The sequence below is a fragment of the Hoplias malabaricus genome, chromosome X2 (assembly GCF_029633855.1).
Source record: "Hoplias malabaricus isolate fHopMal1 chromosome X2, fHopMal1.hap1, whole genome shotgun sequence".
In the NCBI taxonomy this organism is placed as follows: Eukaryota; Metazoa; Chordata; class Actinopteri; order Characiformes; family Erythrinidae; genus Hoplias; species Hoplias malabaricus.
Window position 1 is genome coordinate 4,843,283 of NC_089819.1, and position 16,380 is coordinate 4,859,662.

Sequence of the window (16,380 nt, forward strand, 5' to 3'; positions counted from 1 at the left end):
CCCCAAATGTTACATAGTGCAGTTTCTGCATTGTTAAGCCCATAGTAGCAAAGACAAAGGCTCTATTTTGCCTGGTAAAGGATCAATGACACATCACAAATGATTTTGAAGCTGTAATTTTAAGATAAATAATACGACCTAGTGTTCCTTAAAATAGATGGATTAACATGGGCTCAGATTTATAGTGATGTTTGCATAGCATTTAGTTTAATATAAAATTACTTTATTAGCATGTTACTAGCATTTATATAAGAATGTAGCATTAGCACTTCTGAGTTATTTATTTTATGTTATTTAATGATTATCTTCTTTGCACCAGAATTTTTATGGTGCTTACCTGATTCTCCTGTGACGCAATGAGGAAGTTGTCCTCCAGCTCCTGAACCATCTCCAGGTGCCGGCTTTTCATTGTCATCATGTCATCAGCCATCTAATTCAACAGCAGATACAGCACTATAACCATATCATAATGTTTCAGGATGATATGTAGTAGTTCAGTCTAATGCTTTTATAGAAGTTCATTAAACATTGCTCAGTTAAGCCCTAAAATGGTTAATCCAGCATTCAAGCATGGAAAACACTAAACTTCATCAACATCATAGCCCTGGTTTGGGTTGATCTGTGTGATCTCTAGGTCTAAAATTAGACATACTTCTCTAATCAGGGTAAGCTGACTAGCTTTGCAGCAAAGCATAAATGATTGCAGTGTTAATCTTATATTTACAATTGGATTATTAAACTTGTCAAGCCATGACAGTATCACAGGAATTGTTTAGAAGATGTCATGGATGTAGACTTTAATTACAAATTGATTTACTCTCACAGGACATTTGAGTACTCTTGTTCTTATCACATGTGGTTGATGTTTACATCCATGAAAAACCGCTAAAAGCTAACAGAGAATATTTCTGCTTTGGTGGTTCTGGTGTTGCAAGGCACCCATTACTTCATTATTGTAACATCACTGGAGTTTAACATGCTTGGAGGATGGGTAGAGGGAAGATCATCCTTTCCAATCACAATTTTTTTATGAGTCATCAACTCCCCGCTACAAAAAAGCAAGGGTTTCACCACTAATTTAACATACATATGTCAGAATAATATTAAAAATCCAGCTTTAGATTATCATCCAGCAGCCTGAACAACTGCACTGACCAGCAGTTGGTTTACCAAAGCAAAACATAACCTCACATAGGAAACATTAGGGATGATTATCATGTGACCACAGAAAAGCTGGAGGGTATCCCAAGCTTCATCAAAAACAATGAGATCTGTGTTCACTATCACAGGTCTGCCATTTCTATGCTAAGCCTAATAAATAGTAGATCCTTGAAAAACAATATTGTGTAATCTGAAAATACAGATCATATTTAATTAAGCACTGATCTGCTCTCTGTATTGTTGATTGTAGATATTTTGGCATTGTTGAAAATTATTATTATCCTGCCTTTTATTTTCAGATATCCATCTCTCAACAGTTATTTAGCATTTAATTTAAGGGTATTTTAGTTATTGATTTAAAGGTGGCTCCAGGGTCCCGGGTTGAGCCCTGCTCTGGGTAAATGTCTACGAAGAGTTGTGTTCTCCCCATGTCCGTATTGCTTTCCTCCGGGTGCTCCGGTTTGCTCCCACGGTCCAAAAACACACGTTGGTAGGTGGACTGGCAACTCAAGTGTCCATAGATGTGAGTTTGAGAGTATATGTGTGAGTGTGTGTCGACTTGTGATGGACTGGCGCCCCCTCCAGAGTGTGTTCCCGCATTGCGCCCAATGATTCCAGGTAGCCTTCGGACCCACCACGACCCTGAACTGGATAAGCAGATTCAGACAATGAAGGAATGTATTGATTTACTTATTAGTCCAACAGTGCGGCACAGTGGTACAGCAGGTGTTGCAGTCACATAGGTTGTGGGTTCCAATCCTGCTCCGGGTGACTGTCTGTGAGGAGTTTGGTGTGTTCTCCCCGTGTCCGCATGGGTTTCCTCCCACAGTCCAAAAATACATGTTGGCGACTCGAAAGTGTCCATAGGTGTGAGTGTATGAGTGAATATGTTGCCCTGTGAAGGACTGGTGCCCACTCCAGGGTGTATTCCTGCCTTGTGCCCAATGATTCCAGGTAGCCTCTGGACCCACCGCGACCCTGAAAATGATTATTAATAATAATTAGGCCCTGGTTGTGGGGCAGGCTGTCTGTTGATCGAAGTATTGTTTCATTTCATTTATTTATTTATTTATTGTCATTTCAGACCTAGAGATTTAAGTTTTCTTCTTACTGTGGAAGGATGGGCATGAACACCTGAGGACATTTTCAGCTCTAAAGAATGAATAGAGCTTAATTTTCTGCTATTTCTCAAAGAATGTTACCTGACAAGGACTATTTTGGTGCAACAGGTCTTGCATTTTTGTTTAGGGTTTTAGATCCTCTGTCTTTTATTATGATTTAAAGTAATTTTTTGTAAAAATCCTTCTTTGTCCAAGTGGATTATTATATACATCTGATCTGATTAGAGATACCTCCAGAAATAATTTTAAGAAACAATTTAAGAAACAATGTTAAGGTCAGTATAATCAAAGTGGTTCTTGTTTTTATGCAGTTCAGTATGCATAACTTTTGAATGTGGTTGTAAAGGTGTTAGAATAAAGAGAATCCCATACTTGTGTTATACACATTTTGGCAGAATCATATGGGATGTAAATCTTCACATCCACTGGTGCCTCATTCTCTCGATCTCTCACTGTAGAGCTATCAGAAGCTTTGCTGGAGCCTGGGAATTAAGCATATGTTTTAACCCCAGTAGATCACACTTTAGGGAAAAAAACAGTCTTTTGCCTTTGTCTGAAATACCTTTGACTGTGCTGTTATTTAAATGAGAATGGTGGTCCATCCAGTGCTTGAAGGTCTCCCACTTGAGTTTTCCCTTCCTCAGCCATGAAGTACCAACATGTTTCCAGGTCCCTTCACATGTTAAATAGACATTTATAGAAGGTTTTTGTTTGTTTGTTTGTTTGTTTTTCTGAAAAAAAAAACTTGAAATATTAATTTCACACTAAATATATTATTGTTCAGAAGTTGATGAGCAACATCTTATCCAATATTTCCTCTGAGTACAATATAATAAAGTCAATGTTTTAACATCAGTGCTGACTAGCATAACTAGCATACCACCATCTTGTTTCACAGCCAAGATTATATATATATATATATATATATATATATATCACTTCCACTATTTGTTTTTTCCTTAAATTAGTTTTCAGTGAATTATTTGCCCAATTTTGTCCTCATTTTAATTAACTGACAATTGCACCACATAATTTGGGCTCTCAGTCACATGATGCTTCTAAGCTTAGAAGCTGAAGGCTAGCATGAGCTTTCTCAAAGGCACAGAATATACACAGATAAAACACAACTTGATTTTTAAGGCAACAACATTGGACTCAACACCCTTGGAGGAGAACAATACTTCTGTAAATTCTGTATCAAATAACAGACAGCCGTATTGTCTAGCATCTCACTGAGTGCTGGGGAGTGGGAGGGCCATCCTCCCAGCTATGAATGGCTATTTCATCACCAGGGTTCAAGCTTACAATCTTATGACAGATATGATTATTTCACAAAGAGTTTTAGGTTCTTTCAGATGAATCACAAACACCTGCGTTACTTAACACAATGGAGCTGAGGTTATGAACTTTGCAAATGTCATGTGATGTATTTTGTGGGAAACAACATGGGAATAAGAGATTACAGAGCTATGTGTTTTTTTAATGATCATTTTCCACAGTAAAATGGAATCTTACTAAAAGCTGTTCACTGCTAATGTACAAAACTGACACCAAGCAGTCCCTTATATGTTCTTTTTCTACAGGATACTATCTAAAATGTACAGAGTAAATGTATTCCACATTACCCAGCTGGTTTTCCATAGAAATATGAGTGGGTAGGTTCCCATGGATTTCCACTCCCATTGTTTGTAATTCTTTAAAGTTTCTATTTGTACAGCCAAGACATTTTGTGGTTTGGTCAGTATTAAATATATTTATGGCTTATCATATTCAGCAAAAATATAGAAGTTATCTAATAATGTTTGCATTTATTTATATAATATAGAGATGAGTGTGAGTGCACATGGTCAAATGACAGGTGTTGTTGATTTTCTTAGTGAAAATAAGTTCACATTTTTGCTCATCTTAATGTACCTCAATGCTTTATTTAGTTAATTTAATAAATGTATTACATTATTAATTTATTAAATTGAATTTAGTTTAATTTGTTTTGTTTTCTTCCATGCAGAATATCAATGAAACTTGTCATTTGGTCATGGGTTTAAGCTTTAGTATATGACATGCCAATTTAATTATTTAGCTTCTGTCACGCTCTTGTCCAGTCTTGTCTGTTTTTCCCCGCCATGTGCTCACTTAGCACATGGCTCTGTTTGTTATTGTCCATGTCTCTGCCCATGTCCCGCCTTTGTCCTCCTTCTCATCCGTGTCTTATTTGCAATCCTGCCCCCTCGTTATCTGTTTCAGGTGTCCCTTGTCTGTGTGGTATATTTAAGTCACTTTGTGCGACTCTTTCTTTGTTGGACATTGCATGTTTGTCTCGTTGGTTCTTTGAGTCGGTTCACTTCCTTGTGTAGCTGTCGGCTTTGTCTGTTTCTCCCATATGCTTTGTGTTCCTATTAGGTTTGTCTGTTTTAGCTTTCTGTCTAGTTTGTTTATTTAGCTCTCCTCGTCTAGTTCTCTGTTTAGCTCTCTGTCTGTCTCAAGTATCTGTCACTCAGTCTCAGTCTGTTATATATGTTCCCCAATCTAGGTCACTCTAAATCTCTGTCTAGGTCTTTCTTTGTTTTTGTATTCTGTATAGTTATCTTTGTCTGTCTCTGTATTGTCTTGTGTTGTAAATAAAATTAGTCACTGTGTTTTAGCAAGTGCGTCCGACTCCATCAGTCCGTGCAAACATGACAGCTTCATTTATTTAGTTGATGTATTGTCTTGTTAATACATTAAAAAAACAGTATATAAATGAATACATGTTTTATTTATATCTATTTATCACAAGTTTACAAGGATTCAGTACACAAATCAGTTATAGATATATCCAGTTATCACAGATTTAATAGATGTAAGTACAGTTTCAGTATGTGCCATGTTTCTACTTTTTCTACTGTTCTATCAAAATGTTATTATACTTATTATAAAAAATGTATTATATATTGTAATAAATGAACCAGTTGTCCAGTAAACACTCACCCCAAAAGAACTTGCATAATATATTTTGTTACTTTAGTATGCAGTAAAGTTAAAATGAACAGTAGAATGTTTAGGTCCAGCAGCGCCACAATGCTGTCTTTCGCCTTCACATCATGTTGCTATTTTCACTCAGGAGCGTCCAACTTACAAGAAACGAAAAAAAAAACACAACAAGCCATAATTCTAAGCAATAATCATATTTTAATGGTGATTATTTTTTATATAATTTAAAGAGTTTAGAATGGTTTAAATGAATTGTTTAGGGAACACATTTTCTGTTCATAAAGTTATGTTCAGATTCAGAAAATTGTGTTTACAGTGATTTGTGCAAAAGTCAGAGACCACCCTTTTTGCTCATTACTTAGATCATTTCTGAGGCGATTTTATACAAAAGCCAATTGCATAAGGGAAAACTTAAAGGAAACCAATTTACAAAAAAAGCTATTTCAAAATATGATTCAAAGGGGACTCATAATTGTTATTCCCCCATCTCCGTTTCTTTTCTAGACATTTCCCAGAACTCTACTTGCTACCATGTTACACATGCATCCTATTAGAGTGCTCCCTATATGCACCATAGTTGCACTACATAGTGAGTAATATAGGGAAAAATGAGTAGGGAGCACAGCTCTTAAATATTGAGTATTGCCATGTTTATCCATGGATTCATGGATGCGTATACAAATTGTTTATTTCTTCTCCAGTTTACCTGTGTACTGGCTTGTTTTGTTATTTTACTACGTTTCTGAACTTGCACATTTTACTTGGTTTCTGACTCTGATTTCATGTGCATGAGTTTAGCTCGATGGTGGCACGGTGGTGCAGCAGGTAGTGTCGCAGTCACACAAGCTCCAGGGACTGGGTGACTGACTGTGAGGAGTTTGGTGTGTTCTCTCTGTGTCTGCGTGGGTTTCCTCCCACAGTCCAAAAACACACGTTGGTAGGTGGATTGGCGACTCAAAAGTGTCCGTGAGTGTGAGTGAATGTGTGTTTGAAAGGATGCACACCTGTTGAGCAACTTGCAAGCTTTTATTGCTCCTGGAATAAAGTGCTTCAGCATAACTGAATGTGTTTGGAATTACTCAGATTTGAAAATGGAACTGAATTCAAGACTGAAATTTAGAGGATAAATATCCCTGCAAATTTATTCAAAAAGCATATAGAGTCAACCTAGTAATTGCAAAAAAATTTTAAATTTGACTCTTGGTTAATTTTCTTTTTTCTGAACATTAACTAAGTTTACATTGAATTCTTTAATGTTCACTAGAAATGAAACAACCGAAAGGTGGTCTTTGACTCAGAAAGAGAAAATATATCAAGTTACCTGTGTTGGCCTCCAGGTCCAGGTGGGTATTGTGGACATTGCATGGTCTACAGCTTTGCACTTCCTCCCTCAGGTCTGGGATGCTCCCTGGCAGCTCCTCGCTGACACACATCTTTGGCTGTGTTCGGATCACTCTGGAGGACCCTAAGGTACCCCCGTCATCATCAGACTGGGACAGATTAGTGCTCTCCCAGGCTCCTGCAGAGAGACATCAAAACATAAATGGACTGTTTCAGCTGTCAGATTTTAACACATTGAGAAAGTGATCATTTTATCACTTGATTGATCATCAGTTGGTAACAGGGAGACATAGATATGACATATTTCACAGTTAAAGAATTAATTAGCAAACTTGGGAAAATTTAAATAAAATACATTTATCTATCCATAAAATGTTTTCTACCCTCAAGATTATTCCTCCAAAAATGGATAGCGTTTGACAGAGAGGCTTGAGACACATAGAATACCTATGGGATTTGGGGATGTCATTTGCAAGCCAAGCTCTCATCCAGCATCAGGTCCTGATTTCATTAATAATCTTTTGACTGATAAGGTCCCCCCAATCAAAAGGGATCATGTTCGGTAAAAGCACATGAGCCTAGTATGTTTAATTCCATGTGTTCTCTAGAAGAATATAAAGCCCACCCCGGGTCTGGGGTGCTGGAATAGTGGAAGTGAGTGATGGCTCCATATTTTGGGAAAAATGAATCCAGCACTGTTGTGCCTGTGGCTGAATGCAATCCTCACCATAATGTTCCAACATCTACTGTAAAATGTTGCACTTCACGCATTGTGTGGCATGGTTACCATAAATAGTTTACTTATCTGACCAAAATATGTCATGCTGATGCCTGTTTTGAACGATGCCAACCAAGTAAAATATTTATAATTCTTTTTCACATTCCGTTCAACTCAACTAAAATAAAACAGAGACTAAAACACAGACAGGCAGACACACCCTGATGTGATCAGTCATGTACTACACAGAAATGATGAAACAGTCTTTAACAACAATGTGCCCTGCTTTAACTCTTACACAACAACTGAAGTTTTAAAACTTCACTTTTGACCTTCTTTTTACATCTCACATCCTGATGACAAATACACTGTGTCTCAATATGTACTGAGCTGAATACATAGGTGGGAATTTGTATTTTAATTCATACATTAGATTTGTGTAACCTCTTTAGTGTAAATATTCAGGGTCATGGTCGGGTCCATGTACATTTTATTAGTTTGATTCTTAGACTGAATGTAGAATAAGAGAAACGAAAAACTGTTTGTTCATTTTCCATTTGAAAATACGAAGACAGAAATAAATATTCAGTCAGTTTTGTTTTGTTTTGTTTTCTGATTTCTGTCTCCAAAATGAATACAGGGGTGGGCGGACTTAAAGCACTACTTTCACTTCATTGGTCCGTTACTGTCCTTATAGTTAAGTAGTGCTTTAAACTAGCCCACCCTTCCCAATCATAATAATGAACCGTATATTCGTTCAAATGGAAAACAAACAAACGAGCCATTTTTTTTGTTTCTCTCATACTACATTCAGTCTAAGAGTCAAACTAATAAAATGTACACAGAGCCGGTCGGTCCAGAGCCTACTCAGAATCACTGGTACACAAAAATCATGGTTGTAGGTCGACTGGCTATTCAAAATGATTATGTGAATGTGTGAGTGTGTGATGACCTGTGACAGAGTGTTTCTGCCAGGTAAGTTCCAGGAACAAACCTACTACAAACCTGAAGAGAAAAAAGTTGCTACAGAAATAAATAAATAAATAAATAAATATAGCCGCAAGCGGCAATTCCTGGGGTTCCAAGTTGGTATTTGCTGGTAGAAGAACAATGCGCTAGCCTATAAGCTTTCCTGAGATAGAAGGGGATCTTTTGGGAAGTTTGTGTAGTGTTTGTAAGGTGGTCCTTGGTGGGAGATGGAGGAGTAGTGGATGACAGAGACAGCATAGAGCACAGAAGTCACTCTGGAGTTGCACTCTGGTTTCTCACCCTAATGTTCAGGACCCCCAAACAGCAGATATGATGTGGAGTTGCTTATACTCGAGTCCTTCATCAGTGGATACAGGACACTGTCTGCTGGATATGTTTGATTGTGGACTATTCCCAGTCCAGCATTGATGCTGAGGGATTTAAAACTCCATCAGCTGTTGTATGGGTGTCCAGATCATTGAAGACCAAGGTGAAAGTGAGCAATCTTTGCAGAGCAAGAGGGTAGCATATGACATTTCCTGATACAGGAGCCACACTTTAGGATAGATTTTGTAGTGCATTTAAATGCAATCCTTGGTGTTCTGGTGTCTCAGCAGAGCTGGATTTTAAGAGGGATTGGTAGTGAATGAGTGGGTGAAGTTATGGTCTGCGGAGAGTCGAGGATTGGATTTGTGTTACAGAAACAGCAGAGAGCACAGAACTCACTCTGGAATTTCACCCTGGATTCTGACCCAATGTTCAGGAGCCCTACAAATCAGATATGATTTGGGTGGTAGATCATTATCAGCACTGCAATGACACAGAAATGTTGGTGATAGGTCAGTGTGTGTATCACTGTTATGAGTGGATAAGACACAGCAGTGCTGCTGGAGATTTTAACACTTGTGTCAACTCACTGTCCACACTGAGATACACATATTTTATTGGTCCAACTTATGGATATAAAATCATAGACAGTAGCTCATACATTCTCAGCACTGTAGTAACACTAACATTGTGGTGATATGTCAGTGTGTATTATGCTCTTATGCATGGATCAGAAAGAGCAGTGCTGCTGAAGATTTTAAAACCTGTGTCCAGTAACTTTTGTTACACACACATATCTTGTTGGTTCACCTGATAGATATAAAGGCAGAAACAGTAGCTCATCTGTTGCATCAGAAGTTGTGCTGATTGTCCTCTAGTCCTTCATCAGTGGACACAGGACACTGTCTGCTGGAGGACTATTCTCAGTCCAGCAGTGATGCTGAGTGCATCAAGAATCCAGGACATAAATCATGCCTACTGTGTGGGCGTCCTGACCATTGAAGAATAGGGTGAAAGGGAGCAATGAAAGTATGCAGAGCCAAAGGTAGACCCCTCTCTTTAATTTTAGACCTACAAAGTGCTCCTGTGCACAGTGTACCTGAATACATGGACACTGAAAGTAGAATTAACCTCACCCTCTCTCATCTTGCTGCTACTGCTACTCTAGGTGTTGGTGTAATCAATTTATAACCTATGCAACAAGTCTCTCTGTAATTGTAGCGCCCGGTTTCCGTGAAATGTGGTCACATTTGGAACTCTACTTCAGAGTAATGACGTACATATTTATACCAAGTTTTGTTTGATTTGGGCAAAGATTGTTTGAGTTATAGCTCAAAGAGTGCATTGAGCCCCGCCCATACATATTTGTTGAATAATAGTCCAATAGTGTGTCAAAAGTTCAAACCTTTTTAAATAATTACTTACCTACAGTCTATACAGATTACAAGAATACCAGTCGTTTATTGATAAGACGAATTTCCAGGGAGGAGTTTGAAAAGCTCCATTTTCACATACCTCACTATTGTGGTTAAACGATGCATTTTTTAACAATAGTTGTAATTGTTAAGTTGTAAGACACTATACAGATTATTCAGTAAAGCTAATTGCTTTTTGATATGATTAATTTTCACTGAGGTATTCCATATTTTCATGTAGAAACTTTGAATTGTGCCCCCTAGTGGCTATTGTAATGAATTTTTTATTGTGCTTAGGAAGTGCTGCCATGAACATACCATGCAAGTCTCATGGTGATAGGACCTTGATAAGGTGGTGAAACAGCTGCTGAAATCTGATTGGCCAATGGCAGCCATGTTTTTTCTAATATGACATCATCGTCATAGAATTTTATTCAGGACATCTCCCGCTACATGCATACCAATCAGCATCATCAATCGGACAATCCTGTGAAGCGTAACAAACTTTTGGTTGTTATAGCGCCCCCTAGGCTTGCAGTTGCACAACCAAGTACTTATGTCTTCCAACCCTTATAGGGATCAAGCATGTGAAGTATCATAACATTCGGAAAAAGCGTAGGCAAGTTATAGCTGTATTTGTCAGATTTTTGGAATGCGAGCTCCACCCCTGTATTTGGGTGGAGTCTGGAAACCAAGCAGTGATGAAATTCCAACTTTTTTTTTTTTTTAATAATTATTAAAGTTCAGGTTCTTAGGATTCTGCTGATACCACATATGTCCATATTGGATCCATTTCCAGGGACCAGTTCGCGCTCAAAAATTTGTGTGATTTTGCATATTATGCAATTTAGCTAAAAATGTAAGTAGGGTTCTTGAGGCTTTTTTGTAGGGTCTGACCCGAGGAATCAGGAAAAAACAAGAATTTTGTCTCTACGTCACACTGGGTAGGAGATACAGATGTTCCTCGTCACTATAGCGCCGACATCAGGCTGATCGGGCTGATTCTTTGCGCCTGAGTAAGGGCGCAAAGAATTTTTAGAGGGTTTACTACCAGTTGACCAAACGGCAAGTCTGTAGGACTTACGGTTTTGGCTGCCTATCGCATTAATTAATTTAATTTTTGGCTAAAATGCCGACAAACAGCACAGCAATCTATGAAGACAATAGGGAGCAAGGCAGTTGCTAGATTCTGAATGAGGAGTGTGTGTGTGTGCACTGGTGTATGTGTTTTTGTGTATACTCACGTTGCTTGGCAGCTGGGGCAACCGTGTGATTTCTTAACTTCCTCCCCATGAAGTTTAGAGAAAGAGTCACATTCTCTGCTCCAGGGTTGAAATACATTATGTATTTGTCTCTGTTGTGATTGGAGGCAAGAAACACAGCAAACCACAAGTGTTATACATGTCCATATACATACACACCACATATAATGTGCTAAATCAGCTAATTGGGGGGCACTCACTGTGGATCTGAATGTTTAACTTTTATATATATACACAGAGCAGCTGCACATGAGACTAACATAACTATACCTAATGCTAAGTATTGGCAAGAAGCGTACAAAGTCCCCCAACATTTGGATGTGGAACAGTGAATCTGTTTTCTCTAGAGTGATGACCACAATCCAAGTGTACCAGGACTAGTCATCCACTGTCAGTACCAGACCTCATTTACCAACATGTTAACTTTTCCCCATTGTCCTTTACAGTTTTAAACAACTGGTGTACCTGCAAAGTGAATTCATTTACAGCTGATTATATCCATGTAGATATGTTGATGTATTCTTCTGTAAATACACCATGATCAATAGTGAAGTGGGACACATGCCGTTTAAACAATTATGGCTTGTCTATTTACATTATGAATGAATAAGAAATCGGCAATATCAGAAAACTAGTGTACACATATATACTGTGCATGATCAGAACATCTGGTAGGACAGCAGTGTTAGCAGGGATCTAGCTGGAGAGAGGCAAGCAGCTCCTTTGGTTCATATTAACAAGAACTAGCAGCAGTGCTAACAGGCACTAAGTCACTAAGCAGTGGTAATTAAGATGTGCAGGCCCAGATATCAGCATAGGTGATAGCAGGCAGCTAAACGCTAAGCAGTGTCAAAACAGGCTCCCCTGGTTAGAAGTCACAGCAGACAGCAGCACAGGTGGCAAACTGCTACACGTTTTACATTTTTTTTATTATTATTATTTTTAATATAGTCACCTGTAAATCAAAATGGAATATCTGAACAAAAAAACTAACAAAGCACAAGCCATGGAGAGAAGTAGTAAAACGGGAGCAGTTAAACAGAGGAATACCCGTGCCTGTTCTCACCCGGATCAGACAGACAGACCCAGCACACTCACACACACAGTAGGAAAGAGAGAGAGAAAGGGAGAAGCATATTGCTCTCAGATGTCTCAGAAGTCCTTGCCAAAAATTCCAGCCACAAGTAGGTTATAGAGTTAACAGCAGATGCTTTGTCGAAAAAAACAACAACAATAAAACAACACAAGGTAGTACAGTCCTGTACATATTTTTACCATATTCAATACTATTATACTATTTCAATATGATTTTAACCTTGTGTTTATTACACATGCCCCATTTAATGTCCTAGACTTGTTTTATTTTACACAGTTCTATAATGAAACAAGAGAATGTAATGTACTGGATCACCACTGACTTAAACATTTACACTATTTGTACCTTCAGTGACAATAATGTACCTTTTTTTCTGAGAGTGTAGAAAAGCATTTTAAAACAATTTAAATACAAGGCACTCTGCCCAAGTTCATATGCTCAAGTGTTTGGGTCAAGGGTATAAAACCACCAGGCCTGGGCTATGGAGTAGCGGAGCAGTGGAACCGTGTTCTCTTGTAGGTTGAAGCACAAATATAAATCTTTGGTTTGTGTACCAAATCTGAGGATCTAGCATCAGTCTTTGACCACACTAATATTTAGCTGGTAGAATGCCATCAACTCCTCTCAGCAATGTTCCAGAATGTAACAGTAAAGCCTTCCAGAAGAGTAAAAGCTACTTCTGCTGTACATTTTGCCAAACCCTCAATTTCAAAAGACATTAACACCTTGGATTTGAATAGAACAGAATAAAGTAGCGTCTGATTTACCTGTGTGTGATGCTGGCAGCTGGGTCTGGCAGAAGCTGGGAGAGAGGAACTGGAGAGCAGCTTGTTTTTGTGCGGAACAGAATTCACATCACTCGTGAAATATTAAAGTCAGTGGGTGAGGTTTCAGTGAGGATTGGTTTGCGTGGCCTCATGTTTCCAGTGTGTGATAGAGATTGTAACTAGATGCGTGCGTCTGTCTGACTTGTCATGCATGCATTTAAGTCATCCATCACTTTTGTGAATGAATGGTTTGTCCATATCAAGCCACAAAGAGAGAGCTGTGTCTTCCATTTCTCCATCTCTGGAAGTACAGGGAGACGGAGAGAGACGTTGTCTGCTCACGGTCAATCCCGGTGTTCTAACGAGTTGTACTATCAATTATCTAATATAAAGTAGCTAAGGTTTGTAAAGAAAGTAGCTAGATTTAGTACTGGTCTGGTTTATTTTCTTCATTATAATTTGCTAGAAGTTCTGGAAAGTCACTAAATCTAGCGGCAAAATCACTAACTTGGCTATACCGAGCAGCGGTTTGGACCCAGACTTGAGGTTTCACAAGGTCGATACGTCACAAATTTACAAGCGGATAGTCTAATCATAAGGGCCTGGGACACAACTCCAAGTCGAGTCATGAGTCCCTGGGTTGTAAGTTTGAGTTGAGTCAGAGGTCAATGGGATGCAAGTCAGTGTCCATTCTGAAGTAACTGGGATGTTTAGATGTTTGTTAGAGTCATTTTTTGAGTTTCCAAATTTTTGACTCGGCTGAGCGTTTGGCAGGAAGTACAGTTTGCAGAACATAATTACTTGCTTGACCTGATATATCACAGCTGGTTATTTTTGGACAACAGACCAACTTTCATTTCCCCATTCAGAGCTATAAAATCATTTAAACATCAGAGCCTTCGCTCTCAGATCTCAGATCTGTCCACTTCAGATAAAATAGTGAAGTCCCCAGGTGATCAAAGAGTCAAGCATGTGCTAGCCTTCACCCTCTCAGACTGATGGGAATGTGTACTTGGGGAGGCCTAACTAATATGAGGGGAATTAACAATGTTTGAACGTTGAATGTTTACATTGGTTAGAAGCTCTGAATGTTGCTTTCGATCCTTTTTTTGATTAATTGCCCTGCCCTCAACCTGTAAATATGGTGCTTACACTAACTCTCATCTCCTGACATTTTCTTTTAGAATATACCTGCATAATTCATATTTCCTTGTTTCATCAGCAATAGTAATTCACCCTGGCTCAGAAGCATCTAAACAGGCCAAATTCATGAAACTACCACCACTGTGCTTCACTGATAAGGTTAGGTTCTTAGCGGAAGTGTAGCATTTTCCTTAATCAAGACATAAATATTCTCATTTAAACATGACAAATCTACTTTTGTCTCATTCATCCACAAAACATTTTGCCAGTAGCAAGTGTGACTTTTAGCAAACTGCAAAAATGCAGCAATGTTCTCTTTGGAGAGCCAATGTGAGATAGGCCTTTGGTTTCTCTGAAGATCGTAAGTGAACTAGTGGACTGTTACACACTTTGCTCATCGAGTTATGTTTGTTGGGTGACCACTCCTGGGGAGGGTAACAATGGTCATTTCCCTCCAGTTTTACTGAATGTGGATTAGTGGAGTCCAGGCACTTTAGATATTATTTTAAATAACATTTTACAGCCTGACAAGCATCAACCAGAGAAGATCACACTTTGATATATCTCTGTTCTCCAAATACACTGGGGAATTCATTCACACCTGATTGTCTTTCCACTGACTGAAAACATGAATCTTATTTCACCTTCAAATTAACTGCAACTTCAATATGTTCATATTATTTTGCCACTCACGGGTGTCTAATATCGGAACATTACAGTACTCAAATTTAAACAGCTGTCTTGATTTGTGGTGGGAACTTCAATAAAACATTAATTTATTTATAAATTATTTTAAATAGGCAAAACACATATTATGAAATATGTAACTAAACTCTGTGCTACATTAGATATATTTCAGGATGCTTGATTTTTTTTAAAGGTCACCTTTGTACATTTTTCCACGAGTTAACAGAGTTCCCTTGGTCCTTAATTGTGTGTGACATTCAAAATACCACAAAAATCAAACAACATCATACCATTTTCACCCTGTCACCGTTACAGCCCTGAAACCGAAACTAATGTGCTGTAAGGGAAATTTACTTTACTTTCATGTTTCTTCTTGTTTGTTGCTTCATGGCTAAATGAATAAAAATAATTTATATTAAATCCATAACTAATTTTAGACACACACACACACACATTTTCTTTAACATCTTAACCCATTTAAGAAGAGTCCGCAGCCTACACCGGTATCACTAGGCACAAGGCGGGAACACACAAGGGGTGCCTGTCCTTCGCAGGGTGACACACTCTCACATTCCCTCACACCTATAGACAGTTTTGAGTAGCCAATCCATCTACCAATGTGTGTGTTTGGACCACGGGAGGAAAGCCACGCGGACACAGGGAGATTTGATTTGAGTATTTGATCTGTAACAAGTGTAATGGAGTTGCAAATGCAGTTGTGCATTGTCAATTAAAGAGATTCTTCAAGGAGCAAGCACTTTCAGGTTTGGTCTTTTTCCATAAGAAAGAATGCAGAATAATGTATTTCTTTAAGACAGAGCCAAGGGAAACACATAAAAAGAATATTATGTAACCTTATTCATGTATTCATGCTCGATTCGATGGCAGGGCATAAAGGGCTGTTTTATTCTTACTGAAAAGGTTCTGTCTCTCCCTTAGGAAGTCAACCATTTAAAGCTGGACCCTGCAGACCAACCTCATTGTCCAAGTGTTTTATAAGAGTGTCATGGTCAGTTGTGTCAAAAGCTGAGATCAACCAAAATGGCTCAAGAATCATAAACAGAAACACTTGTGTCCAGGTGCCTGTACTTTGCTGAACTGTACCTGTCTGTATCTTTTGTAACTCAAAGTATTCAGAGTGTTTATAAACAAGTTGGGGCATTATGTCTGAACAATGCTTGCCGCAAATTAAATTAGATGTGTCATTTGTAAAGGTTAGGCTGAAAATATATGCAGGAATAGTATTTGCTGGGACCTGTTAAAAGATGTTAGCTGACAAGCCTGCAAGACAGTCTTGGACTTTGTTGAGTGACTGATGCAAAACACCTACTCACATTCTTACATTCAGCCTTGAAACTTGTTTTTGCCTTGTCTTTTAATTGTTTTCTGTGCAGACATACCTG

General features: G+C 38.4%; 1 protein-coding gene across 1 annotated transcript in view; it reads right to left on the bottom strand.

Annotated features, from left to right (window-relative positions):
• LOC136676549 (uncharacterized) overlaps nt 1–16,380 on the bottom strand; it is a 42,715-nt gene that overhangs the window by 13,745 nt on the left and 12,590 nt on the right. Inside the window, exons 2-3 of the mRNA XM_066653641.1 lie at nt 11,267–11,376; nt 6,574–6,771 (exon numbers count right to left, since the gene is read on the bottom strand). Coding sequence (XP_066509738.1) covers nt 6,574–6,771; nt 11,267–11,363 — 295 coding nt within the window. The 5' untranslated portion in view covers nt 11,364–11,376. The remainder of the gene's footprint in view (nt 1–6,573; nt 6,772–11,266; nt 11,377–16,380) is intronic.